This window comes from Trichechus manatus, unplaced genomic scaffold (genome assembly GCF_000243295.1).
Source record: "Trichechus manatus latirostris isolate Lorelei unplaced genomic scaffold, TriManLat1.0 scaffold00190, whole genome shotgun sequence".
Lineage (NCBI taxonomy): Eukaryota > Metazoa > Chordata > Mammalia > Sirenia > Trichechidae > Trichechus > Trichechus manatus.
In genome coordinates this window covers 3,323,344-3,350,171 of record NW_004444126.1, presented here as the reverse complement: position 1 = coordinate 3,350,171, position 26,828 = coordinate 3,323,344, and the positions used below count along the sequence as shown (strand labels likewise).

At 45.6% G+C, this 26,828-nt stretch overlaps 1 protein-coding gene across 1 annotated transcript in view; it reads left to right on the top strand.

The window, feature by feature from the left end:
• Positions 1-26,828, top strand: part of SEZ6L (seizure related 6 homolog like) — a 153,872-nt gene that overhangs the window by 65,346 nt on the left and 61,698 nt on the right. Inside the window, exons 11-14 of the mRNA XM_023741798.1 lie at positions 9,580-9,774; positions 13,325-13,357; positions 17,632-17,743; positions 22,071-22,199. Coding sequence (XP_023597566.1) covers positions 9,580-9,774; positions 13,325-13,357; positions 17,632-17,743; positions 22,071-22,199 — 469 coding nt within the window. The remainder of the gene's footprint in view (positions 1-9,579; positions 9,775-13,324; positions 13,358-17,631; positions 17,744-22,070; positions 22,200-26,828) is intronic.

Below are 26,828 nucleotides of genomic sequence, written 5' to 3'. Positions count from 1 at the left end.
AAAGCAGAAAAGCTCTGGTTTTCTATGGCTTCTGCTCACAGTCACTTGCCCAAGATTATCACTTGGTTCAGCTGGGACTCAAAGCCATGTCTTCTCACTGCTGACCCATGTTCCCAGGACAATTCAAGAACAGACAGGAGCCACATAGGGAGAGTGAAGAGTCTGGGATTCATGGCTCTGCTGGGTGACCTTGGGCAAATAACTTGCCCTCTCTGGGCCTCCAAGCCCTCATCTGTGAAAAGGAATAATATTCCCCACCAGCTAGGCTTGTTGGGAGCAGCTGATTCAGTCATTCAACTAATACCTCCTATATGCGGGCACCTCTTGGCCAGAGGTTCCCAAACTTTCTCAACTCATGGTACCATTAGTGTGTTAGGGATGTTTTCACCCCTCCCTTAGGCCCAAATACCTAACAGCTCCATTCATTAAGCAGCTAGGGCCAAAGAACTTTAAGTAATTATATCCTGACAACTTAGTCGCTATTTGAAAATACGTTGCTGTTGTTATTAGGTGCCATCCAGTGAATTCCAATTCATAGCAACCCTATAGGACAGAGTAGAACTGCCCCATAGGGTTTTCTAGGTTGTAATCTTTACGGGAGCAGATTGGCAGGTCTTTTCTCCCATGGAGCAGCTGGCGGGCTCAAACCACAGAGCTTTCAGCTAACAGCCAAGCGCTTAACCACACTGCGTCATCAGGGCTCCCTGTTTGAAAATATAACGAACATAAACTAAAAGAAAAAAGAAATGTTATTTTTCTTTCACTCTTAAATAACCAGCAGTGAAAACCAGTTACCATCAAATCATTTCTGACTCATGGCGACCTCATGTGTGTCAGAGTAGAACTGCGCTCCGTAGGGTTGTCAGTGGCTAATTTTTTCAGAAGTAGGTCACCAGGCCTTTCTTCGGAGCTGCCTCTGACCTTTCAGTTAACAGCCAAGCATGTTAACTATTTAGACCACCCAGGGACTCCTTAATAGTTATTACTAAGGTATGTGTGTGCCTGTGGGACTCTGTAAAACATCTCAGATGTTGGGTTCAGATGGGATACCACCACTCTGCCTTCTTTCTCCACACTGGTTTTGTCGTAGTTCTCGATTTTTATCACAGAAGCCCCCGAAAACCCCGCTTTGCAAAACTGTGACATCATCGGAAAAAATGTAGTACAAGCTAACGTTGAAATTGTGAGCTGCCTCAAGCTAGCACTTCACACGGGCCCGACAGACATCACGGTGTTTCCCCAAAATTTTAAATCTTCCCAAAACAGCCATGTGAGTTCACGGTGGCACCCTGGGGTGCCTCAGTGCACAGTTTGGGAACCGTGGTGTTAGGCCCTGGGGACACCAGAAACCAGTTGCCATCAAGTCATGACCCACAGAGTAGAACTCTGCTCCATAGGTTTTCAAGGCTGCGGTCTTCCAGAAGCAGATCACCCGGCTTTTCTTCTAAGGCACCTCTGGGTAGATTTGAACAACCAACCTTTCAATTAGTAGTGAGAGCTTAACTGTTTTTACCACCCAGGGACTCCCCTGGAGTCACAGTAATGTACAAACAGACATGATCCATCCAGGGATCTACTAGGGATGAAGGGGGAGGAGAGCCAGCTCTATAAAGGAGATAATAATGAATCCTCGGCATCACCTCCTCCAGGAAGCTCTCTCTGACTCCCTGGGTTGGCCTTGTTTCTCTCCTCTGAGCTCCCATGGGCACCTACAGTTATACCTATCATAGTACTTGCTGCAGCTTATTGAAATGATGCGTTTCTATGTTCATAGAACCACACACATAACACACTTGCTGGGATTGTATCCAATCTGCCCTTGGATCCCCAGGCCCTGCAGGCTCAACAAACAGCGGTATCTGTTACTATTACTGCCATTGGTATCGTTAGCAATACTAATGTGGTCTTTATTGCTATTACCATTGCACCTCTCGGCTTCCTTGCAATTTCCCTCTTTGGTGGGGCATAGTAGATGACTCCTGAGGTTTCCAGCCACAAGACACAGACTATACCGCCAAAAGTGATGAGCAGGACCTGACAAAATTCAGCCAGGGTTTTCTAGGTGGTTCTCCAGGGAGGCACTTAGCTTGCCAAGAGACAGCAATTTCCCAGGAGGTCCTGGCCCTGCACAGCCCTACCCCTAGAACACCTCTGATATGAGACCTAGGATGTCTCAGGCTGGGCATAGCCCACAGGTGCTGCGGGCAGACTGTGGTCTGGGAACAGCTTCCACTGATGAGCTCTCTCCGGTGGCCTGGCTTCAGCCAACATGCAGGATGCCTAGCTTCACTGAGAAATTCCTGTCTCTGAAACAGCAGCATCTCTGAGAAATTCATGATAACCTCAGGGAAGGTGGGCACAAGAACGGCCCTTCATCACAGCAAAACCCTTCAATCTAGGGGACAAGGAGTCTAGCAGATCTAGGTTGGTGTCCCAGCTGTGTGACTTCCGACAAGCTGGTTTCCTAACCAAAAACAGAGAAAGATCATCGTGCTGGCCACAAATATTAAAGCTCATAATGGCATGCCTGTCTGTTGCTGTCCAGTCGATTCTGACTCATGGAGATCCCGTGTTACAGAGTAGAACTGCCCCCATAGGATTTTCTTGGCTGTGATCTTCAAGGATTACCTGTTTGATTGACTGTGCAAAGGCATTCAACTGTGTAGATTATGACAAATTATGGATAACATTTTGAAGAATGAGAATTCCAGAACACTTCATTGTGCTCATGAGGAACCTGTACATAGACGAAGAGGCAGTCGTTCAAACAGAACAAGGGGATACTGCGTGGTTTAAAGTCAGGAAAGGTGTGTGTCAGGATTGTATCCTTTCCTCATACTTATTCAGTCTGTATGCTGAGCAAATAATCCAAGACGCTGGACTGTGTGAAGAAGAACGGGGCATCGGAATTAGAGGAAGACCTATTAACCATCTGTGATATGCAGATGACGCAACCTTGCTTGCTGAAAGCAAGGAGAAATTGAAACACTTGCTGATGAAGATCAAAGCCTTCAGTGTGGATTACACCTCAACGTAAAGAAAATAAAAATCCTCACAACTGGACCAATAAGCAACATCATGAGAAACAGAGAAACCACTGAGGTTGTCAAGGATTTCATTTTACTTAGATCCATAATCAACACCTTTATAGACTGAATTGTGTTTCCCAAAAATATGTGTCAACTTGGCTAGGCCATGATTCCCAGTATTGTCTGATTGTCCACCATTTTGTCATCTGATGTGATTTTCCTGTGTGTTGTAAATCCTGCTTCTGTGATGTTAATGAGGCAGGACTCAATCTACAAGATTAGGTTGTGTCTTAAATCAATCTCTTTTGAGGTATAAAAGAGAGAAGCAAACGGAGAGAGTGGGGACCTCATACCACCAAGAAAAGCAGTGCTGGAAGCAGAGCTCGTCCTTTGGACCCGGGGTCCCTGCGCTGAGAAGCTCCTAAACCAGAAGACAATTGATGACAAAGACCTTCCCCCAGAGCTGCAAGAGAGAAAACCTTCCCCTGGAGCTAGCTCCCTGAATTCGGACTTCTAGCCTCTTAGACTGTGAGAGAATAAATTTCTGTTTGTTCAAGCTGTCCACCTGTGGTATTTCTGTTTAGCAGCACTAGATAACTAAGACAACACCCGTGGGAGCAGCAGTCAAGAAATCAAACGATGCATTGCATTGGGCAAAATCTGCTGTAAAAGACCTCTGTAAAGTGTTAAAAAGCAAAGATGTTACTTTGAGGACTAACGTGTACATAAACCAAGCCTTGATATTTTCAGTTGCCTCATATGCATGGGAAAGCTGGGCAAAAGTAACTAAATAAATAGAAGCAAGGATGGCAAAACTTCATCTCAGGTACTTTGGACATGTTATCAGGAGGGACCATCCCTGGAAAAGGACATCATGCTTGGTAAAGTAGAGGGTCAGCAAAAAAGATGAAGACCCCCAGTGAGATGGATTGATACAGTGGCAGCAACAATGGGCCTAAACATAGCAACAATTGTGAGGATGGTGCAGGACCCAGCAGTGTTTCGATCTGTTGTACATAGGGTCACTAAGAATTAGAACGGACTCAACGGCACCTAACAAGAACAATAATCTTTAAGGAAGCACATCACCAGGCCTTTCTTTCGCAGCACCACTGGTTGTATTCAAACTACCAGTCCTCCAATCTTTAGGTTAGCAGTCGAGCACGAACTGTTTGCACCACCCAGGGACCTTAACAATGTGCCTAGCATATAGTAAGTTCTCAACTTACGTTGCTTGCTAATTACTACTTGGTTTCAGTGGTTCCCTTGTTGTTGTTGTGTGCCCGCGAGTCAATTCCAACTCATAAAGTGACCCCACAGGAGCAGATCACCAGGTCTTTTCTCCCTCGGAGTCGCTGGTGGGTTCAAACCACCAACCTTTCAGTTAGCAGCCAAGCGCTTAACTATTGTGCCACCAGGGCTCCTAGTGGTTCCCTACTTGTGAGTATATTACAAACCATTTGCATCAGTAACATCGTTGTTCTTTGCTGTTGAGTAGAGTTCTAACTCATGGCAACCTCGTGTAGGACAGAATGAGATGTTGCCCGGTCGTGCACCATCTTCATGATGGTTGGTGTGCTCGAGTCCATTGTTGCAGCCACTGTGTATTTTGAGAGCCTTCCAAGCTAAGGAGCTCATCTTCCAGCACTGTATCGGACAGTACTCTGTTGTGATCCACAGGGTTTTCATTGGCTAATTTTCGGAAATAGATCACCAGGCCTTTCTTCCGAGTCTGTCTTAGTCTGGAAGACCTACTGAAACCTGTCCACCATGAGTGACCCTGCTGGTATTTGAAATATCGGTAGCATAGTTTCCAGCATTACAGCAACATACAAGCCACCACAGTACGACAAACTGCCAGACAAGAGGCGGGAACAATAACTAGGGAACCTGAATTTGAGCATTATGCACATTTTCCCTGTAGATAAAGAGAGCTATAGATAAACAGAGGGGAAAGACTAAAAACTAGAAGAGAGTAGATGTGTGATTATAAGACCATCAGTACCATCAGTCCAAGTCACTTGAATTCTGGGAGAGAACAGAAAGAGACAGGCACATTGCACGCAGAATTGTTTAAAACCTTTCACTGGTGCTTCTCAACCAGGAGCAATTTTGCCCTGCTCCCAGGGACATTTGGCAATGTCTGGAGACATTTTGGGCTGTCACAACTTGGGGTGGCCATCTAGGGGATTGCTGCTGCATATCCAGTAATGCCCAGGTCAGCCCCACAACCAAGACATATCTGGCCCCAAAAGCTCACAATGTCCAGGTTGAGGAACCCTACCTTTGGCGATCTGGTTTCAATATGAAGCCCTGTCCTCAGAGTTTGAATGTCATTGTCCAGCCATGTCTCAGCTGATTGGATGGCTAAGGATGGGGTCTTGGTCCGGCCTTTTTACGTAGCAGGCACCCAGCGGCACCTCGGAAGAAAGGCCTAGCAATCTGCTTCGGTTAAGATTACAGTCAAGAAAATCCTATGGAGCTCAGTTTTATTCTGTAACACGTGGTTTTGCCATGATGCAGAATCAACTTGACAGCAATTTTTTTTTTTTTTTAACATGACTAGATCCTTTCTCTCTTTGCCAGTCACCCCTCAGATTCTATAATTCAACCATAGCGAGCTGGTCTGTTGTGTTATTGTTAAGTGCTGTTAAGTTTCTTCAACTTATAACAACCCCGTGTGACAGAGTAGAACTGCCCCATGGGGTTTCCTAGACTGTAATCTTTACAGAAGCTGATCATCAGGTCTTTCTCCCACAATGCTGCTGGGCGGGTTCAAACTGACAACCTTTGGGTTAGTAGCCCAGTGCTTAACCATTGCACTACTAGGCCTCCTTACGCTCTGAGTGTTGGTTCTTCTAGTATTATTATTACCGCCTTTCTTGATTTGGAGAAGAGTTAGAAACAATATATACAAACCACCGGGCACAGAGCAGATGCTCAAATGTTTCTTAAATGAATTTATTAAATGATTAATTTCAAAACCATGCTAAGACACCAAAGCAATGGTTCTCAGTCCTGGTTGAACTTTAAACTCACCTGGGGGACTTTAAAAAGAATACTCTCGGGGGCTACTTAAGTTAAAATACCTAAGGGGTGGAGTCAGGGCACTGGAGAAATTAGGGTGATTCTAATAGATAGGGGGAGTCCCTCGGTGGGGCAAAGAGTTAAGCATGCAACTACTGACTGAAAGGTTGGTAATTCGAACCCATCTAGAGGTGCCTCTGAAGAAAGGCCTGGCAAACTGCTACTGAAAGATCACAGCCTTGAAAACCCCGTGGAGCAGTTCTACTCTGCACACATGAGGTCACCATGAGTCAGAATCGACTTGACAGCAATGGGTTTTTAACACATAACAGGGAAGAACGGCTGGGGAGTCCTCCCCCTCACCTCTTCCTAGACTTGCTGTTAATATCCTCCGTTACAACTAATTCTAAGAATTTATCCTTTGTTGACTTCATATCTTGCTCTGCACAGGGCTGGCATGCAGGAAGTATGTGTGGCCTACATGAAGGAATTGTTAAGTTACAATGAGGGCAGGGACCATGTTTATATTGCTCATCATTGTATTCCCAGGGCCTATGACAGTTTCTGGCACATAGTAGGTGCTCAATAAATATTTGTTGTATTGATTAATCTGTTAATTTATCAAAGAAATTTCCAGGAAAATGTTGTGGGGCAATCTTTCAGTGTTTTGCTGCCACCTGCTGGTCACTTTGCTGCTCTGCAGGTAATACACTTGGACTTGGTTTCTCTTAAGGGTCACTGGTGTGGGGTGTGGAGGAGAGGAGGCTTCCCACCCCAGAGGAAGGGAGGAGCAGCAGGAGTCAGATCATTAGCAGGAATCAATCAGCATTTCCCCGAGGCCTGAACCCTCTTTCTCTCCCAGCAAAGCACTGGATTTCCAGGCAGCGTTTCCCTGACCTTCCCCACCCCCGACTGGCTCAGGAGAAGTTTTTTCTCTGTGCTGCCCTGATCACAGATGTCATCACACCACCACAAGTTACCATGGAGTCAATTCCCACTCCTGGTGACCCCGTGTGTGTCAGAGTAGAGCTGCACTCCATGGGGTTTTCAATGGCTGATTTTTCAGGAGTAGGTCGCCAGGCCTTTCTTCCGAGGCACCTCTGGGTGGACTCAAACTTCCAACTTTTTGTTTAGCAGCAGAAGGTGTTAACCGTTTACACCACCAGGGGCATCATACTGGGCTGTAATTACCTGATAACTGTCCTCTTCCGCTCCCCCCAGCACCACCAACCCCCATTGCCATCCAGTCGATTCCAACTCGTAACGACCCTATAGGACAGAGCAGAACTGCCCCATAGGGTTTCCAAGGAGCAGGTGGTGGAGTCAAACTGCCGACCTTTTGGTTAGCAGCCGTAGCTCTTAACCACTGTGCCACAGGGCTTTCTTCAGAGGCACCTCTGGATGGACTCAAACCTCCAACCTTTCAGTTAGCAGCTGAGTGCATTAACCATTTGCACTACAAAGGGTTTTGACGAGATGACACACAGACATACAAGTACACTATAGGGTTCCAAGGACAGGGGAATTCATGCTGTTGGAGGCAGACTTGGGTACTTGACAGGTAAAATGAGATGCCCCCTTTGTTAGTTATCTATTGCTGCATAATAAATTGCCTCCTAGCAGCTTAAAACAACACACATTTATCACCTCACAGATTCCGAGGATCAGAACTCTGGGTGTGGCTTAGCTGGGTCCTCTGGTTCATCATCTTTCATAAGGCTGCAATCAAGGTGTCAGCTAGGGCTGGGGTCTCATCCGAAGACTCAACTATGAAAGGAGCCATCTCTAGGCTCACATTGTTGTTAGCAGGATTCAGTGCTTTGCAAACTGTTGGCTGGAGGTCGCCCTCAGTTCCTTGCCATGTGGACCACTCCTTGGGGCAGCTCACACTATATAGCCAATCACTCCATCAAAGATAGCTGGGTGGGTAAATGAGGTATAAGGTGAGAAGCTAGAAGAATACTTCATAACTTAATACCACCACCATCATTTATTGAGCACCTGCTATAGGCTAAGCATGTGCTAAGCATTTTACACCCATTATCTTATTTAACAAGGAGCCCTGGTGGCCCAGTGGTGAAGCGCTCCGCTGCTAACCAGAAGGTCAGTGGTTCAAACCCATGAGCTGCTCCACAGGAGAAAGATGTGGCAGTCTGCTTCAGTAAAGATTTACAGCCTTGGAAACCCTATGCAGTAGTTCTGCTCTGTCCTATAGGGTCACTATGAGTTGGGATTGACTCAACAGCAATGGGTTTGGGTTTTTTGGTTTGGTATCTTATTTAACAAAAGGAGCCCTGTGGTGTAATGGTTAAGCACTTGGCTGCTAACCAAATTGTCAATGGTTCAAACCCACTGGTGGCTCCGTGGGAGAGAAGACCTGGTGATTTGCTCCCATAAAGATTACAGCCTAGGAAACCCTGTGGGGAAGTTCTACTCTGTCATATAGGGTCGTTATGAGTCAGAAACAACTTGATGGCACACAACAACAACATTTTATTTGATAGGCCCTTAGGTGACACAAACAGTTTGCATTCTACTGCCAACCTAAAGGTTGGTGGTTCTAACCCACCCAACAGTACTGCAGAAGAAAGATCCTGGCAATCTGCTTTCATTAAGATTAGAGCCACGAAAACCTTACGGAGCAGTTCTACTCTGCACACATGGGGTCACCATGAGTCAGAATCAACTCGACAGCCACTAACAATAACCACTTCTTATTTAATCCTCCAAATCCCTATGAGATATTTACTACTATTATCCCCATTTTACTGATGAGGAAACTGAGGCTCAGAGAGGTTGTGTCACTTGTTGGAGATCACACAGCTAATGCTTAACAAACCCAGACTTTAACCCAGAACGTTAGATTCCACAGCCCAGTTCATTCTTCCGTGCCCATGTGTAACCTGTGCCCAGAGGTGAGAGAGACTAGGGTGAGTTTGAGGAATGGGAAACAGCTCACTGTGAAGTGAGATAGAGAGAGAGGACACGGGAGAGGCTGGCCAAAGCCAAACCACACAGATCTTGGGGCATCACCGGAGCGACTCTCCAGGCTTTGAGTGTTATTATTGTTAGTTGCCATTGAGTCAATTCCGACTCATGGCGACCTCACGTGTTAGAGAGTAGAACTGCTCCACGGAAGCAGATGGACAGGCCTTTCTTCCACAGTGCCGCTTGATGGGTTCGAACTACCAACCTCTTGGTTACTACCTGAGCACAAACGGTTTTCGCCACCCAGGGACCTGATAGTAAAAGTCAAACCCATTGCTATCAAGTTGATTCCAACTCATAGTGATCCTATAGGACAGAGTAGAACTTCCCCAAAGGGTTTCCAAGGCTGTAAATCTTTACGGAAGCAGACTGCCACATCTTTCTCCCGCAGAGCACCTGGTGGGTTCGAACTGCTGACCTTTTGGTTAGCAGCTGAGCACTTTAACCACTGTGCCACCAGGGCTCCTAGGAACCTTGTAGGAGCCCCCAAAGATTCGCAGCCTCTCATCCAAGCTCCTTTTGGCTTTCATTTCAGCCGAGGAGTCTCTGGCTTGTGACAACCCAGGGTTGCCTGAAAACGGGTACCAAATCCTGTACAAGCGACTCTACCTGCCAGGAGAGTCCCTGACCTTCATGTGTTACGAAGGCTTCGAGCTCATGGGCGAAGTGACCATCCGCTGTATCCTAGGACAGCCGTCCCACTGGAACGGACCCCTGCCTGTTTGCAAAGGTAAAGAAACCTTCTCACAGTGAAACCTACTCACAATCCCAGCACTGAGGGACCAGGAGATACCGGGACTAGCTTGCAGAGATTCTGCACTCATTCTGAAGAGCTGTTGTTGTTAATTGCCACCAAGTCGATTTCAACTCATGGCGACCCCATGTGTTACAAAGTAGAACTGCTCCATAGGGTTTTCTTGGCTGTAATCTTAACAGAAGCAGATTGCCAAGCCTTTTCTTCCGCAGAGCTGCTGGGTGGGTTCGAACTGCCAACCTTTAGGGTTGGCAGTCAAGCACAAACCTTTGTGCCACCAAAGAGCCGTTGCTGTGTGCCGTTGAGTTGATTCCAGCTCACAGCGACACTGTAAGACAGAGTAGAGCTGCCCTGTAGGATTTCCTGGGCTGTAATCTTTGTGGGAGCAGATTGCCAGGTCTTGTCTCTCACAGAGCAGCTCGTGGGTTCAAATCGTGGACCATTTGGTTAGCAGCTGAGTGCTTAAGCATTGTGCCACCAGGGCTCCTTTTACGTAAGACCTAGGCTGCCATGTTTCATTAAATCTAAGATGCCACCATTATTTTATGCACTGTTGAGAAAGGAAAAAAAAATGCAGCCAATTAAATCATGACACAATACTTTCTCATTGCTCAGAGTTTTTATTTAGTAAAAGCTCTTTCCAACAGACGTCTATCATATGCCACTCTTACGAAAACACTGCAATGAAAATATAAGCAAAAGAAATTGGCTCTGGTGTTCCTTAAACTTCCCCACGTGTGGAATCTGACACCTTGAATCATGTTTTGACTCGGTCTTCAGTGTCCTATTTTTCCAATCATTGTTGCCCCTGTGCCATGAAAGGCACTGGAGAAGCAGGATTTCCCAAAAGAATCCATAAAAGACCTGAAAGACTTGAGTGCTGAGCTCTTACAGTTATGTAGAGCTGGGAGTAGGATGAGGGAAGAGAAGCATCCAGAACGTAAAATTTAAGGAGCCAGAGTCGTGTACCTGCAGGGTCAGTCTGCAAATGGAGGGTCTCCTTAATCTTTGTACCCTAGGCTCCTCTCTTGCCTCTCCTTCGCGCTGAGAGCCAGCCTGCTTTTAACTCTTGTTTCAAGGACACAGCTTAAGCATGTCCCACTTACTATGTCTCTTCTATAAGGGAGTAGTGGTTCAGTAGCACAATTTTTACTTCCCATGCAGGACACCCGGGTTCAATTCCCAGCCAATGCATCTCATGTACAGTTACCACCCATCTGTCAGTGGAGGCTTGCGTGTTGCTGTGATGCTGAACAGGTTTCAGTGGAGCTCCCAGACTAAGAAGGACTAGGAAGAAAGGCCTGGCAATCTACTTTTTGAAAAAAATCAGTCAGTGAAAAACCCTATGAAGCACAGTGGTCTGATCCGTAACCGATCACAGAGATGGTGCAGGACCAGGCAGCATTTCCTTCCATTGTGCATGGGATTGCCATGAGTTAGGGGCCGACTCAATGGCAGCTAATAACAACCCTGTAAGCAGTACTATTCCCAAGGGTTAAGAGGGCTCCACCGTGGCCCCTGGGGTGTTCTCCCAAGGAGTCCCCACCCACTCTGCAAGCGCTGTTGCACCTGCTCCTGGTATCTGTGCACGCACAGGACTCGTGAGCACCACCCGGTGGCAGAAAATATAACACACCATTGATTGTAAGACACTCCCCACCCCATCGCAGAGATGGTAAAAAGGGCAAAAACTGTGTCTTAGAATCAGTGACATATTCATCATTGAAGTTAAGTTGCAGCACACCAAGTTAAATGTGGATCCACTTACCTGGCCTTTAAGGTATATAATTAATCATAATATCCAATGCTTTAGGCCAATCGAACTTAGCCTTTTGGAGAGTTATGTACCTCTTTGAGAATCCACCAAAAAGCTCTGAATTCTCTCCCCTAGGGTGGAGGAGCCTACAGTTTTACATTTCTATGTAACTTCAGTGGCCCACCAAGCCCCTTATTCATGAATCCCAGCTTTAAGACTTAAAAAAATACTTTCCTTAAAGGTTAGTCCAAAGGACTAATGGACCACAACTACCACGGCCTCCACCAGACTGAGTCCAGTCCAACTAGATGGCGCCTGGCTACCACCACTCACTGCTCTAACCAGGATCACAACAGAGGGTCCCAGACAGCACTGGAGAAAAATGTAGAACAAAATTCTAACTCACAAAAAAAGACCAGACTTACTGGCCTGACAGAGACTGGAGACACCCCGAGAGTATGGCCCCCAGACACCCTTTTAACTCAGTAATGAAGCCACTCCTGAGGTTCACTGTTCAGCCAAAGATTAGACAGCCCCATAAAACAAAAGGAGACTAATGGGGCACAGCAGTCCAGGGACAAGGACTAGAAGGCAGGAGGGGACAGGAAAGCTGGTAATAGGGAACCCAAGATTGAGAAGGGGCAGTGTTGACATGTCATGGGGTTGTTAACCATTGTCATAAAACAATATGTGTACTAACTGTTTAATGAGAAACTATTTGTTCTGTAAACCTTCAACTGAAGTACAATGAAAAAAAAGAAAAAGAAAAAAAGTACTTTCCTCGGCCCGCAATTCCACTCCTAGGTATCGTTAGGGAAATATAATTAAAAACAAAATCTCCTGTCAGCACAGAAAACCTCTCCATGAAAGTAGAAGGGAAAGAAAACAGCTCTATTACTGAATAAGCATTAAAGCAGAGTGTAATGCATCTCAGGCAATCCGCTAAAGATATTGCAGAGACAGAGCTGCCGTCAGTCTGCCCCTGACTCCTGGTGACCCTGTGCAAAACGGAACAAAATGCTGCCCAGTCCTGCACCATCCCCATGATCAGTTGTGGATATGACCGTTGTGATCCATAAGATTTTCACTGGCTCCTTTTCAGAAGTAGATCACCAGGCCTTTCTTCCTAGTCCATCCTAGTCTGGAAGCTCTGCTGAAACCTGTTCAGCATCACAGCAACAGACAAGCCTCCACTGACAGATGAGTAGTGGCTGTGCATGAGGTGCATTGGCCAGGAATTGAACCCGGGTCTCCTGCATGGAAGGCAAGAATTCTACCACTGAACCACCAACTTCCTGACAAAAAGAACATAGCTAAATAGTTAAGAGCAGAAGCTAGAGAAAGTCAAACAGTCCCAGGTTAAGTCCTGCCTCCATCACCTAGAAGCTGTGTAATCTAAGACAGGTCACTTTATTTCTCTGAACCTCTAGTTGCTCGTTTGTAAAATGGGGATAATAGTAGTATCAGCTTAACAGAATTGTGAGGATTAAATGGGCAAATGTATACGAAGCTCTTGCAGAATATCTGACACATGGTGATGGTTCAGTAATGATTAGGTGTTATTGTTGTTTGCATATCTAATCCCTGGAACTTGGGAAGGAAATATGCCCAGGCATTTCCACTGATTATAGTAGAAAAGCTAAGTAAAAACATACCAATAGCCTCAGAAAAGTGTAGCATGGGCTTTTGCTACTAATTTTTTTGGCTTTACATACATTTTGGCTTTGAATGCATTTGACATTGACCGGTGATTCTTGATTTCTCTTGCAGTTAATCAAGACAGCTTCGAACATGCTTTAGAAGGTAAGTCCCATAATGAAGCAATCCAATAAATCAAGCTGATAATGAAAAATAAGGGCAGGTCTTTGGATATCTTTATCCAGTGGCTTAGACCTTCACACGGCTGGTGATCATTTCAAAACAAATGATATTGTAAAGAAACATGTATTGGATTTTCAGCTTAGCATCCTAAATACGGCCTGAAAGGGATTTGACTTCGGTCCTCTCCATGCCGGTGAGGTAACGTTTGACAATCTATACGCTTAAGAAGGCATAACTCTATTGGAAAAGTTTTGCCCGGTGTTATTTGGGAGAAAATAAAGCTAGTGAAGCTTTGCCTTTCATCCTGAGCACACTCCTGGTTTTAGAAGGGAGTCCCTGGGTGGCACAAACGGTTAAGCACTCAACTGTTAACCAAAGGTTGGAGGTTAGAACCCACCCAGAAGTGTCTCTGAAGAAAGGGCTGGTGATCCGCTTCTGAAAGGTCACAGCCTTGAAAACCTTATGGAGCTCAGTTCTACTCTTTAGCACATGGGGTCGCCATGAGTCAGAATCGACTCAATGGAAACCTTTAACTGGGGATGCTGTCTGTTCTCTTTCCCCCTTGGTCTCTTCTTCCCCAGCATACCTGTCCCTGCCCCTCTCCTTGTTTTCTGTTCTCTTTTATTAAGAATTCCCAAGTAAAGTTTATTAATGTGAAACAGATCTTAAAAGCTATCCAGGATTTTGCTTTTGTTCTTTTTTTCCATTTTGTGGTTCCTTCCTTTTCCAGCCCTTCTCACGGATAAGACCTCCTGCATTCTGTGTTGTTGTTAGCTGCCATGGAGTCAGCCCCGACTCATGGCGGCTCCCACGCGCAACGGAACAGAACACTGCCTGGTCCTGCGCTATCCTGTGATCAGTTTCAGATCAAACTGGTGTGATCCAGAGGGTTTTCGTTGGCAGACTTTTGGAAGTAGATCGCCAGGCCTTTCTTCGTAGTCTGTCTTAATCTGGAAGTTCAACACACAAGCCTCCACTGATAGATGGGTGGTGGCTGCACATGAGTGAATTGGCCAGGAATCGAACCTGGTTCTCCTGCATACCAAAAAAACAAAAACCAAACCCACTGCCGTCAAGTTGATTCTGACTCATAGTGCCCCTGTAGGACAGAGTAGAACTGCCCCATAGGGTTTCCAAGGAGCGCCTGGTGGATTCAAACTGCTGACTTTCTGGTTAACAGCCCAGCTCTTAAGCACTGTACCACCCCGCACAGAAGGTGATAATTCGGCCACTGACCCACCGATGGCCCTATTCTGTACAAGTTTCTTTAAATTTGATATAAAACCACTTGCCGCAACTGTGGTAACAGAAAAAAATATACATTCTTTCAAAAAAAAAAAACTTTCAACCAATTACGCAGTTTTTATTATTATTTCTGGACCTATATTTAGATTTCTGACAGTAAATAGTTCACTTGAATCTGGGGCTATGTGAATTGCATTTCATTGGTTGCTGTTCTTTGCAACAGACAGCATTTTAGTCCTAGCAGGTGGAGCCCGTGCTCAAATGTAAGTGTGACAACAGAGAGTCCCTGATGGAGCAGGAGAAAGGTTGCATGCAAAACTCAAATTCTAGTAAAAAGACCAGACATAATAGTCTGACTGAGACTGGAGGAACCCCAGAAAACATGGCCCCTGGACTCTCTGTCAACCCAGAACTAAAACAATTCCCAAGTCCAACGCTTCAGACAAAGATTGGACTGGACTGTGAGACATAAAATGATACTTGTGAAGAGGGTGCTTCTTAGCTCAAGCAGATACATGAGATTAAACGGGCAGCTTCTGTCCAGAGGTGAGATGAGAAGGCAGAGAAGGTCAGGAGCTGGTTGAATGGACACGGGAAATCAGGGGTGGAAAGGAGGAGTGTGCTGTCACAGTACAGGGAGAGCAATTAGGGTCACATAACAATGTATGTATAAAGTTTTGTGGGTTTTTTTCTATTTTTTTAATCAGTCTTTTTTTATTGTACTTCTTTTTACTTTTCTATTTATTTTTTGTTTATTGTTGTAATTTAAGTGTAAGTTTACATTTCAAGTTAGTCTCTTATACAAAACTTTATACATACATTGTTATGTGACCCTAATTGCTCTCCCTATACTGTGACAGAACACTCCTCCTTTCCACCCCTGATTTCCCGTGTCCATTCAACCAGCTTCTGACCCTCTCTGCCTTCTCAACTCACCTCCAGGCAGAATCTGCCCATTTAGTCTCATGTATCTACTTGAGCTAAGAAGCACACTCTTCACGAGTATCATTTTATGTCCCACAGTCCAGTCCAATCTTTGTCTGAAGAGTTGGCCTTGGAAATTGTTTTAGTTCTCAGCTGATAGAGAATCCGGGGGCCGAGCTTTCTGGGGTTCCTCCAGTCTCAGTCAGACCATTAAGTCTGTATTTATAAGTTTTTGTATGAGAAACTAACTTGAAACGTAAACTTTCACTTAAACTGCAACAATAAACAAAAATAAAAAATTAAAATTAAAGAAATATATAAGTGTGAGGGAGAGGCATGTATCAGTCACTCCATTTGGAAAATAGAGGTGTCATGCATAGAGTTTCTGCACGTATAGGTGTTACTCTTTAATCAGGCCGTCCTTTTTCTGCCTTTTGCCAACCGATGAACCATGAGAACATCTCAAATGTATTTATTATGGATGTTAGGACTGACTTTTCAGGCCCCGTAGAGTAGAGGTTAATGGACTGTAGACTGGTGTCCAACCGAGCTATTAGACGTGGCCATGGAGAATGGCAGAGGAAACCTGGAAAGCAAGCTTCTAGGAAAGATACGTGGTCTTTCTTCAAGCCATGCTTGGAAAATGTCACTGTCCCCCACCCCCCGCCCCAACAGCTGTAGTAGTCCTTGCTGCTGCCCCAAACATTGAGAGGTAGTGGGAGCCTCCAGGTGAGACTGACAGGGCTATACGAGAATGTGCAGGGGGGTTGGCCTCTGAGAATCAAACCTGGGTCTTCAGAGTTGGGGTGACCATCATCGGGATGTAAAGTAATAAGAGTTGACCAGCTGCTCAGAGCCCATTCCTGGCCATTCTGATTGAGTAGCCCTGGGAGGAGCCCATCAGTCTTCATGCAAGAAGCTCCACCCCTCCCCAAGTGAGCAGTCAAGTTTGGGAACCTCTGCTTAGAAACCTGGTAGCATGGACCACCCTGTAACCCATTGCCATCAAGTCAATTCCGACTCATAGCAACCCTATAAGACAGAGTAGAACTGCCCTATAGGGTTTCCAAGGCTGTAATCTTTATGGAAGCAGACTGCCACATCTTTCTCCCGTGGAGTGTATCGTAGGTTTGAACTGCTGACCTTTCTGTTAGCATCCGAGCACTTTAACCACTGCACCACTAAGACTCCTTTCAGCGTGGCCCACAGCACCATCCAACTCATAGACATACCTAAAATCCATCGCCATTGAGTTGATTCCGACTTACTGTGACCCCACGTGTGTCAGAGTAGAACTGTTCTCCACAGAGTTGTCAATGGCTAGTTTTTTTCGATCACCAGGCTTCTTCCAAGGTGCCTCTGGGTGGACTCGAACCTCCAGCCTTTCAGTCAGCAGTGTTAACCGTTTACACCACCCAGAGACTTGCCCATACTTGCCCCCCATTCCTGAGTCTCAGTTGTTACTATCCTCTCCACTCCATAGAAGGTCCTGTGAATCTGCCTTCCCAGTTAACACATTTGGGATTTTCCCCGAGGCTACCCTTGAATTTGATTTTAACCGGATTTCAACAATATTCCAAAAAAAAAAAAAAAATTGGTGTGGTATAGTCAGGGTTAGGAGCTCCTGGGTGGCTCAAATGGTTAAGCATCCAACTACTAGCTGAAAGTTTAGCAGTTCGAACCCACCCAGAGGTACCTCAGAAGACAGGCCTGGCAGTCTGCTTCTGGAAGGTCACAGCCTTGAAAACCCTATGGAGCAGTTCTACTCTGCACACACAGGGTCACGATGAGTCAGAATCTACTGAACGGCAACTAACAGCAACAACAATGATCAGGGTTAAAACAGTGTGATTCTGGATAGCCCCTACGGCCGCCCCAACCAAGGATGGGTCAGGCTCTCTTGCAAAGGTTTCTAAGGCTCTGATGAGCAACATTTCCTCAAGTCCCTGCCTCTGTGAAGGTGGTTCTCCAACATCTAAGGTTCTGTGATGTCAGTCCTTTGTGTGGGTTCAGAACTGGGAAGGTGGGTGCCTGTGTGGGGTGAGCACGTGAGACATAAAGGCCTTACCAGCTTGTGTGTTTAGTAGCAGAAGCGGCAGCTGAGACATCCCTGGAAGGCGGAAACATGGCTCTGGCTATCTTCATTCCCGTCCTCATCATCTCGTTACTGTTGGGAGGAGCCTACATTTACATCACCAGGTAAGGGGCCGCCGGGGACTGGGGGAGGCGTTGTGACACTCTCAGCCGTCAGCGTAATGGGGGACTGGGCAGTTCACCTCTCTGAGCCTCAGGGTCTCTCCATCCAGAGCTTGGAGACTGTGGCATTAGTGTGTGCCATACCTAGGTTTGAGGTCGCCAACAAAAGACACAAACCACATGCTCTGACGGTGCATGGGATAACGCTTTACTCACATAGAGAAGAGCAGAGTGAGATCAGCTTCACTGTGGGCACTGGTCTCCCATGGCCAGCGAGTCTCCTCTTACAGCTGGTGTGGGGCAGATGTTCCGCATGCAACCCCCTCGTGCCATGGTCCAAGGGGAGACGGTGCTCTGTCCTCACTGTGGATGTATAGAAGGGGGGTTGACCAGGTGCCGTATGGTACTTGTGCATGAGCAAGAGACAGAGGAGGTTACCATGTACCCAGAACAAGGTGGATGGCTTCTCTGACCAAGAGAAAAGACTGGGAAAGACAGACAGATCCAATTTCCAGCCTCCTTATTAGAGAATGTTCCAGGCCCAAGGCCTCTGCTTAGGTGGCCCAAATGGGAAATGTACAGGCAGAAAGTCCTCCTAACAGTGTGATTGTATGGATGCTGTGACTCAACTCAACTCACGGGATAAACACTTATATTGGGCGCCTACCAAGCCCCTGTGTAGGACTGAGCTTGCAGCAGCGAGCAACCCAGACAATGTCCCTGACCTCAGGAGCTTATGGTTTAGTGGGTAGATAGACAGTACAAGGTGGCAGGCACATGGACTCATTCATTCCATCATTCACTCACTCATGCACTCCTTTATTCAACAAATACCTATTGACAATCTAGTATGTACCAGGCATTGTCCCAGGTGTTGGGGGTCATAGAACTGGCATTTAATGAAGAAGATATTAAACTATGTTAGGGTATTCACTAATTTGTTCAAATTCATAATTACTGAGTACCTAATAAGTGCCAGGGAAGTACCAGAACAAGGCCAGGGCCGACTATGGAACAGACCATCTATTGCTAATATGCAAGTTCAAGTTGAAGCTGGAGAAAATTAGAACAAGTCCACAAGAGCCAAAGTATGACCTTGAGTATATCCCACTTGAATTTAGAGACTATCTCAAGAATAGATTTGACACATTCAACACTAATGACCAGACGAGCTGTGGAATGACATCAAGGACATTATACATGAAAAAAGCAAGAGGTCATTAAAAAGACAGGAAAGAAAGAAAAGACCAAAATCCAAAATGAATGTCAGAAGAGACTCTGAAACTTGCTCTTGAACATCAAGTAGCTAAAGCGACCAAAAGAAACGATGAAGCAAAAGAGCTGAACAGAAGATTTCAAAGGGCGGCTCAAGACGACAAAGTAAAGTGTTATAATGACATGTGCACAGACCTGGAGTTAGAAAACCAAACGGGAAGAACACACTTAGCATTTCTCAAGCTTAAAGAACTGAAGAAAAAATTCAAGCCTCAAGTTGCAATTTTGAAGGATTCTACGGGCAAAATACTGTACGACGCAGGAAGCATCAAAAGAAGATGAAAGGAATACACAGAATCAGTGTACCAAAAAGAATTGATCGATGTTCAGCCATTTCAGGAGGCAGCATATGTTCAAGAACCAATGATACTGAAGGAAGAAGTCCAAGCTGCACTGAAGGCATTGGCGAAAAACAAGGCTTCATGAATTGATGGAATACCAATTAAGATGTTTCAACAAACGAGTGCAGCGCTGGAAGTGCTCACTTGTCCATGCAAAGAAATTTGGAAGACAGCTACCTCGCCAACCGACTGGAAGAGATCCATATTTATGCCTATTCCAAAGAAAGGTGATCCAGCCGAATGCAGAAATTATTGAACAATATCATTAAATTCGCACGCAAGTAAAATTTTGCTGAAGATCATTGAAAAGTGGTTGCAGCCGTACGTTGACAGGGAACTGCCAGAAATTCAAGCAGGATTCAGAAGAGGGTGTGGAACCAGGGATATCATTGCTGATGTCAGATGGATCCTGGCTGAAAGCAGAGAATACCAGAAACATGTTTATCTGTGTTTTATTGACTATGCAAAAGCATTCGACTGTGTAGGTCATAACAAATTATGGATAACATTGTGAAGAATGAGAGTTCCAGAACGCTTAACTGTGCTCCTGAGGAACCTATACATAGATCAAGAGGCAGTTGTTCGAACAGAGCAAGGGGATACTGCATGGTTTAAAGTCAGGAAAGGTGTGCATGAGGGTTGTATCCTTCACCATGGTTATTCAATCTGTATACTGAGCAAATAATCCGAGAAGCTGGACTACATGAAGAAGAATGGGGCATCAGATTTGGAAGAAGACTCATTAACGACCTGCATTATGCAGATGACACAACCTTGCTTGCTTAAAGTGAAGAGGACTTGAAGTGCTTGCTGATGAAGACCAAAGACCACAGCCTTCAGTATGGATTACACCTCAACATAAAGAAAACAAAAATCCTCAAAACCGGACCAATAAGCAACATCATGATAAACAGAGAAAATATTGAAGTTGTCAAGGATTTCATTTTACTTGGCTCCACAACCAATGGCCATGGAAGCGGCCATCAAGGAACCAAACAACGTATTGCACAGGGCAAATCTTCTGCAAAAGACCTCTTTAAAGTGTTAAAAAGCGAAAATGTCACTTTCAGGACTAACGTGAGCCTGATCGAAGCCATGGTGTTTTCATTCGCCTCACATGCATGCAAAAGCTGGGCAATGAATAAGGAAGAGCGAAGAAGAATTGATACCTTTGAATTATGGTGTTGGTGAAGAATACCATGGACTGCCAAAAGAATGAACAAATCTGTCTTGGAAGAAATACAACCAGAATGCTTCTCAGAAGCGTGGATAGCGAGGTTTCGTATCACATACTTTGGACATGTTACCAGGAGGGATAAGTCCCTGGAGAAGGACATCATGCTTGGTGAAGTGGAGGGTCAGCAAAAAAGAGGGAGACTCTCAAAGAGATGGATTGACATAGTGGCTGCAACAATGGGCTCAAGCATAACAACAGTTGTGAGGATGGCGCAGGACTGGGCAGTGTTTCGTTCTGTTGTACAGAGGGTCGCTATGAGTCGGAAGTGACTCGACAACACCTAACAACAACAATAAGTACCAGGCACTTTGGTGGGCTCTGGGGACATCTCTATAAACAAAATAGAAGGAAATATTTGTTGTCATGGGGTTCAGGTTCTAATAAGGGAGGATAAACAATAAGCAAAGTATAGAAGAGAAATTAGGTAGTATGTTGTTGGTGTTGCTACCTGCTAGTGAGTCAGCCCCCGACTTGTGGCGACTCCATGCACAATAGAAGGAGATACTGCCCATTGGACCATTGCGATCCACTGAGTTTTTATAGGCTGACTTTCAGAAGCAGATCACCAGGCCTTTCTTCCTAGTCTTAGTCTGGAAGCTCTGCTGAAACCTAATCAGCATCATAGCAACATGCAGGCCTCTGCTGACGGATGAGTAGTGGCTGTGCATGAGGTGCATTGGCCGGGAATTGAACCCAGGTCTTCTGCATGGAAGGCATGAATTCTACCATTGAACCATCACTTCCCCCATATGTAGTATGTTGGAAAATGATAAATGCAGGGAGAAAAATAAAGCTGGTAAGAGAGACAAAGAGCTCTGGGTAAAGGGGGCAGTGGATTTTAGACAGAGTAGGCAGAGGAGGCCCCACTGAGAAATGACATTTGTGCTAGGACTCAAAAGTGATAAAGGAGTAAATTATGCAGATATCTGGGAGAAGAGGAGTGGGCAGAGAGAACAGCATACACTAAGGCCCTGAGGCAGGCATGTGCCTAATGTAAATTGTTCCTGGCCTCATGGAGCTCACACTAGTGGAAGAGAGAGAAAGCACACAAATAAGTTATAACACGCTAAGATAAACACAGTGAAGGAAGGAGATAGGGTGTGGTGAGTAACAGAGGATCTGCCTTTAAATAGGGCAGTCAGGGAAGGCTGCCCTGAGGAGGTGACAGGGCATATAGTAGGTGCTCGATAAATGCTCATTGTTGTTGTTGCACTAAATAGGGATTTGAATCACCCCACAGGTGAAAATGAATAAAGCTCCACCCTCTCTCAGTAAGGGGAAGTACTGAGGCTTCAGTCATCACTGGGTTAGAAGTTGAGAGCAATTATGATTTCAGCTTTTCCCCTACCCGGATCTTTGTCTGCCAGAGGCTGTTCCACACATCCTCATTGTCATTAGCAGAGACGACAATGCTCAGTATTATAACGTATCTTCCAGTTGGGGAGAAGTAACTCCTCTCTTCCTGTCATCTCTGCAGATGCCGCTATTACTCCAACCTCCGCCTGCCCCTGATGTACTCACACCCCTACAGCCAGATCACGGTCGAAACCGAGTTTGACAACCCCATTTACGAGACAGGGGTGAGTTGGTCTTTATTCTCTCTCTGGTGCCTCCCTGTCTGTCTGCCCTGACTTTGCTAATGTTGAAACAGAAAGTCTCATTTCCTTTTGCTCGCAACATGGAGGCGCAGCCAGTGGCCTGCCCCCATCCCCACCGAGACCCTTCATGCGACATCTGCCAGGAAAGCACTGTTCCCTTTGTAAGTATCCAAGCTGATGATTCCTCTGGACGGAATGCACATGGAAGAAGGGCTGCACCACAGCCCCATGGAAAGGCGGCTGAGAAGGGTCAGAGCCCACCAGTGGCCTGGTGGCAACATGCAGTATTTTCAGACATCCAACAAAGTGGGAGCATGCACCATTCCTATACATTTGAGTGGCGGGTCCTGTGCTGGGCACTGGGGAACAGAGTCATGAGCCAAATGATACAGCTTTTGCTGCTAAAGAGCTTACCGCCTTGCAAAGGAGACAGATATTAATAACTACCATGTGCTAGACACTTCAAGGAGCCCTGGTGGCGCAGTGGTTAAGAGCAACGGCTGCTAACCAAAAGGTTGGAAGTTTGAATCCAGCAGCTGCTCCTTGGAAACCTTATGGGGCAGTTCTACTCTGTCTTATAAGGTTGCTATGTGTCTGAATTGACTCGACAGCAACAGGTCTGGTGTTTTGGTTGAGGCACTTCAAATGCATGTTGTTATTGGGTCAATTCCAACTCATAGCGACCCCATGTGACAGAGTAGAACTGGCCCATAGGGTTTCGTAGGCGGTAATCTTTATGGGGGCAGATCACCAGGTCTTTCTCCCACAGAGCCACTGGGTGGGGTCAAACCACCAACCTTTCGGTTAGCAGCCAAGCGCTTACCCGTTGCACCAGCCGGGCTTCTTTTAAATGCATGCGTAACCTCCTTGGATCCTCACAAATCTTTGTGATAGGTTCCACGGTTATCTCTCATTGACAGATGAGGGCATTGAGGTTCAGAGAGAGGAAGAAATGATTTGGCCAAGGTCACAGAGCTAATAAATGATGGACCCCGGATGCAAACTCAACCTGATGCCATTAATCACAGTGCTCTCCTGCCTTCTGCTGAAACTCAAACAAATATGCCAATGAATGTCTTGACTACAGTGAATTATAATTTTTAAGGAAAATGAAAGAAATTGAGCAATGTGCTATGAGAGCATAGAATGGGGGACCCTTGAGGAGATGGGGTTGGGGAAGGCGTCTCTAAGAAAGTGACAGTAAAGCTGAACCATGTAAGGTGGATAGAAGATAGATGGTGGGCTGAAGAACATGCCAGGCAGAATGGAGAGCATGTGCAAAGGCCCAGAGGAACCCAAAGACTGGTCATGACTTTGCAAAACCACAGCTTTTCAATTCCCTGCAATCATCTCCTGATATCTGGGGAGCCTAAACTCCACTTGTTCCTTGTTTCTGATAACTTTCCCTCACCTCCTCTAGCCTCCTGTGTTAAGTACAAATTTAGAGACTTAAAAGAACACACATTTATTTATTATCTCATGGTTTCTGGATCCTCTGCTTCAGGACTCAGAAGACTGAAATCAAGGTGTCATCTGGTACTGTGGTCTCATCCGAGGCGCAACTGGGGAGGGTCCACTTCCAAGTGCATGTGGTTGACAGCATTCAATCCCTTGCAGGCTGTTGGACTGAGGGCCTCAGTTTCTTGCTACCTGTCGTCTAAAGGCCACCTCAGTTCCTGGTCATGTGTCCCTCTCCATAGAAGAGCTCACAGCATGGCAACTAGCTTCTTCAAGGCCAGCAAGGGAGAGCGTTTCCTTTCAAGACTCTGTAATGTAATCACAGAAGTGACATCTCATCACTTCTGCCATATTCTATTGGTCAGAAGCAAGTCACAGGGCCTGCTTAAGAGAAAGAGATCCCACAAGGACATAACCACCAGGAGGCAGGAATCACAGGGGCCACCCTAGAGTCTGCCTACCACACCTCCCTCCTTCCCTGGAGCATAGATGTCATTGCTTATCTGTGTTGCCCCGCATGGACAACAGAACAAAATGTTGCCCAGTTCTGCACCATCTTCACGATCGTGGATGTGATCGAGTCCCTTTTTGTGGTCATTGTGTGTGTTGAGTCCCTTCCAACCTCATGGGCTCGTCTTCCAGAACTATATGGGACAATGTTTTGTTGTCATCCATAGGGTCTTCATTGGTTGATTTTTGGAAGTAGGTCTCCAGGCATTTCTTCCTAGTCTGTCTTAGTCTGGAAGTGCTGCTGAAACCTGTACATCACGGGTGACCCTGCTTGTATTTGAAATAGCGGTGGCATAGCTTTCAGCATCACAGCAACATGCCAGCCACCACAGTATGACATACTGACAGTTGGATGGTGGAGCATGGACTGTGTTTTTGTATGTTAGGTGCCATTGAGTCAGTTTCGACTCATAATGACCCTATGAACAACAGAATGAAACACCGCCTGGTCCTGCGCCATCCTCACTATCATTCCTGTTTGAGCCCACTTTTGCAGCCGCTGTGTCAATCTATCTCGTTTAGAGTCATCCTCTTTTTCGCTGACCCTCTGCTTTACCAAGCATGATGTCCTTCTCCAGGGGCGGGTCCCTCATGATAACATGTCCAAAATATGGGAGATGAAGTCTTGCCATCCTCGCTTCTAAGGAGCATTCTGTCTGCAGTTCTTCCAAGACGTATTTGTTCATTCTTCTGGCAGTCCATGGTATATTCGCCAACGCCATAATTTGAAGACATCAATTCTTCTTCAGTCTTCCTTATTCATTGTGCAGCTTTCGCATGCATATGAGGTAGTTGAAAATACCATGGCTTGGATCAGGTGCACATTAGTCCTCAAGGTGACATCTTTGCTTTTTAACACTTTAAAGAGGCCTTTTGCAGCAGGTTGGCCCAATGCAGATTTCTTGACTGCTGTTTCCATGGGTGTTGATTCTGGATCCAAGTAAAATGAAATCCTTGACAACTTCAATCTTTTCTCCGGTTATCATGATGTTGCTTATTGGTCCAGTTGTGAGGATTTTCGTTTTCTTTATATTGAGGTGTAATCGATATTGAAGGCTGTAGTCTTTGATGTTCTTCAGTAAGTGCTTCAACTCCTCTTCATTTTCAGCAAGCAAGGTTGTGTCATCTGCGTATCGAAGTTTGTTAATGAGTCTTCCTCCAATCCTGATGCCACATTCTTCTTCATGTAATCCAGCTTCTTGTATTATTTGCCCAGCATACAGATTGAATAAGTATGGTGAAAGGATACAACCCTGACATACATGTTTTTTTTATTTTAAACCATGCCGTATCCCCTTGTTCTGTTCAAATAGCTGCCTCTTAGTCTATGTACAGATTCCACATGAGCACAATTCAGTGTTCTGGAATTCCCATTCTTCGCAATTTTAGGCTGTAGACCACCATTAAAACATATGACCTCTTCCAGGGTCAGATTTAAGGCTTCTTCTCCCTCTCTGCCCCTCTGCCTCTGGGACCTGGACTACATTAAATACACTCCATTAATATTGAAGAAATTGAATTGGTTGCCACCATATGTTGTAGTCATTTTAGATATGGCATTGGTAAGAACAGGGCATATATTATTTTGCATTCTCTGTAGCTTGCTTCCAAAATATGAAGGAAGGTCAGGCTAATGAAAAACAGCATTTTATAGATTAGAGCTTATTAATACTTATTAGAAGGATGTATCAGCTACCTAGTGCTGTAGTAATGCTGAGTAACAAGCAGTCCCAAAACTCATTAGCTTAAAATAGCACGCACGTATTTGCTCAGCAGTCTGTAGGTGGTGTTTTAAACTGGTTTCAGCTGGGCAATAATCCTGATTGGCTGTTGCTCACTCACATGGATTGGCATGAATTGGCTGGTTGTTGGCTGGGTGGGTCAGCCCTGCTCTCCATATCCTTCATCCTTCTGCTGGGATTAAAGGCTGGCAGGGCATGTCCTGCTCATGGTGATGGCAGAAGTGCAGAATGCAAGCAGAAGCACACACAAGCTCTTCAAGCCCCTGTTGTGTCAATTTCCTTATGCCCCTTTATGGACTGAATTGTGTCCCTTAAAAAAATGTGTTGAAATCCTAACCCTGTACCTGTGAATGTGACCTTGTTTTGGGAAATAAGGTCTTTCTTTGAAGATGTTATCTGTTAGGTCATACCAGAGTAGAGTGGGCCCTAGTCCTAATCCTTTCTGAGTGGTGTCTTATAAGAGGGGAGAACAGACAGGAAATCATGATCACACACAAGGGAAGACGCCACGTGCAGATTCATCTACAAGCAGCAAAGGAATGCCAACGATTTCAGCAATCACTAGAAGGTAGGAGAGAGACACGCAGCAGTTCTCATCTCTGATGCCTCAGAAGGGATGGCCAACACCCTGAAATTCTAGCCTCCAGAACTGTGAGACGATAAATTTCTGTTCTTCTACAAATCCAAACTCCCTGAGGGACCTAATTACTGGGCTGAGGTCTGTGGGGACCGCGGTCTTGGGGAACATCTAGTTCAATTGGCATAACATTGTTTATGAAGAAAATGTTGTACATTCTACGTTGGTCTTAACAGCCTGTGAGTGGCGGCCATCTAAGATACTCCATTGATCTCACCCGTTCGGGAGCAAGGGAAGATGAAGAAAACTAAAGATACAAGGAAAAGATTAGTCCAAAGGACTAATGGACC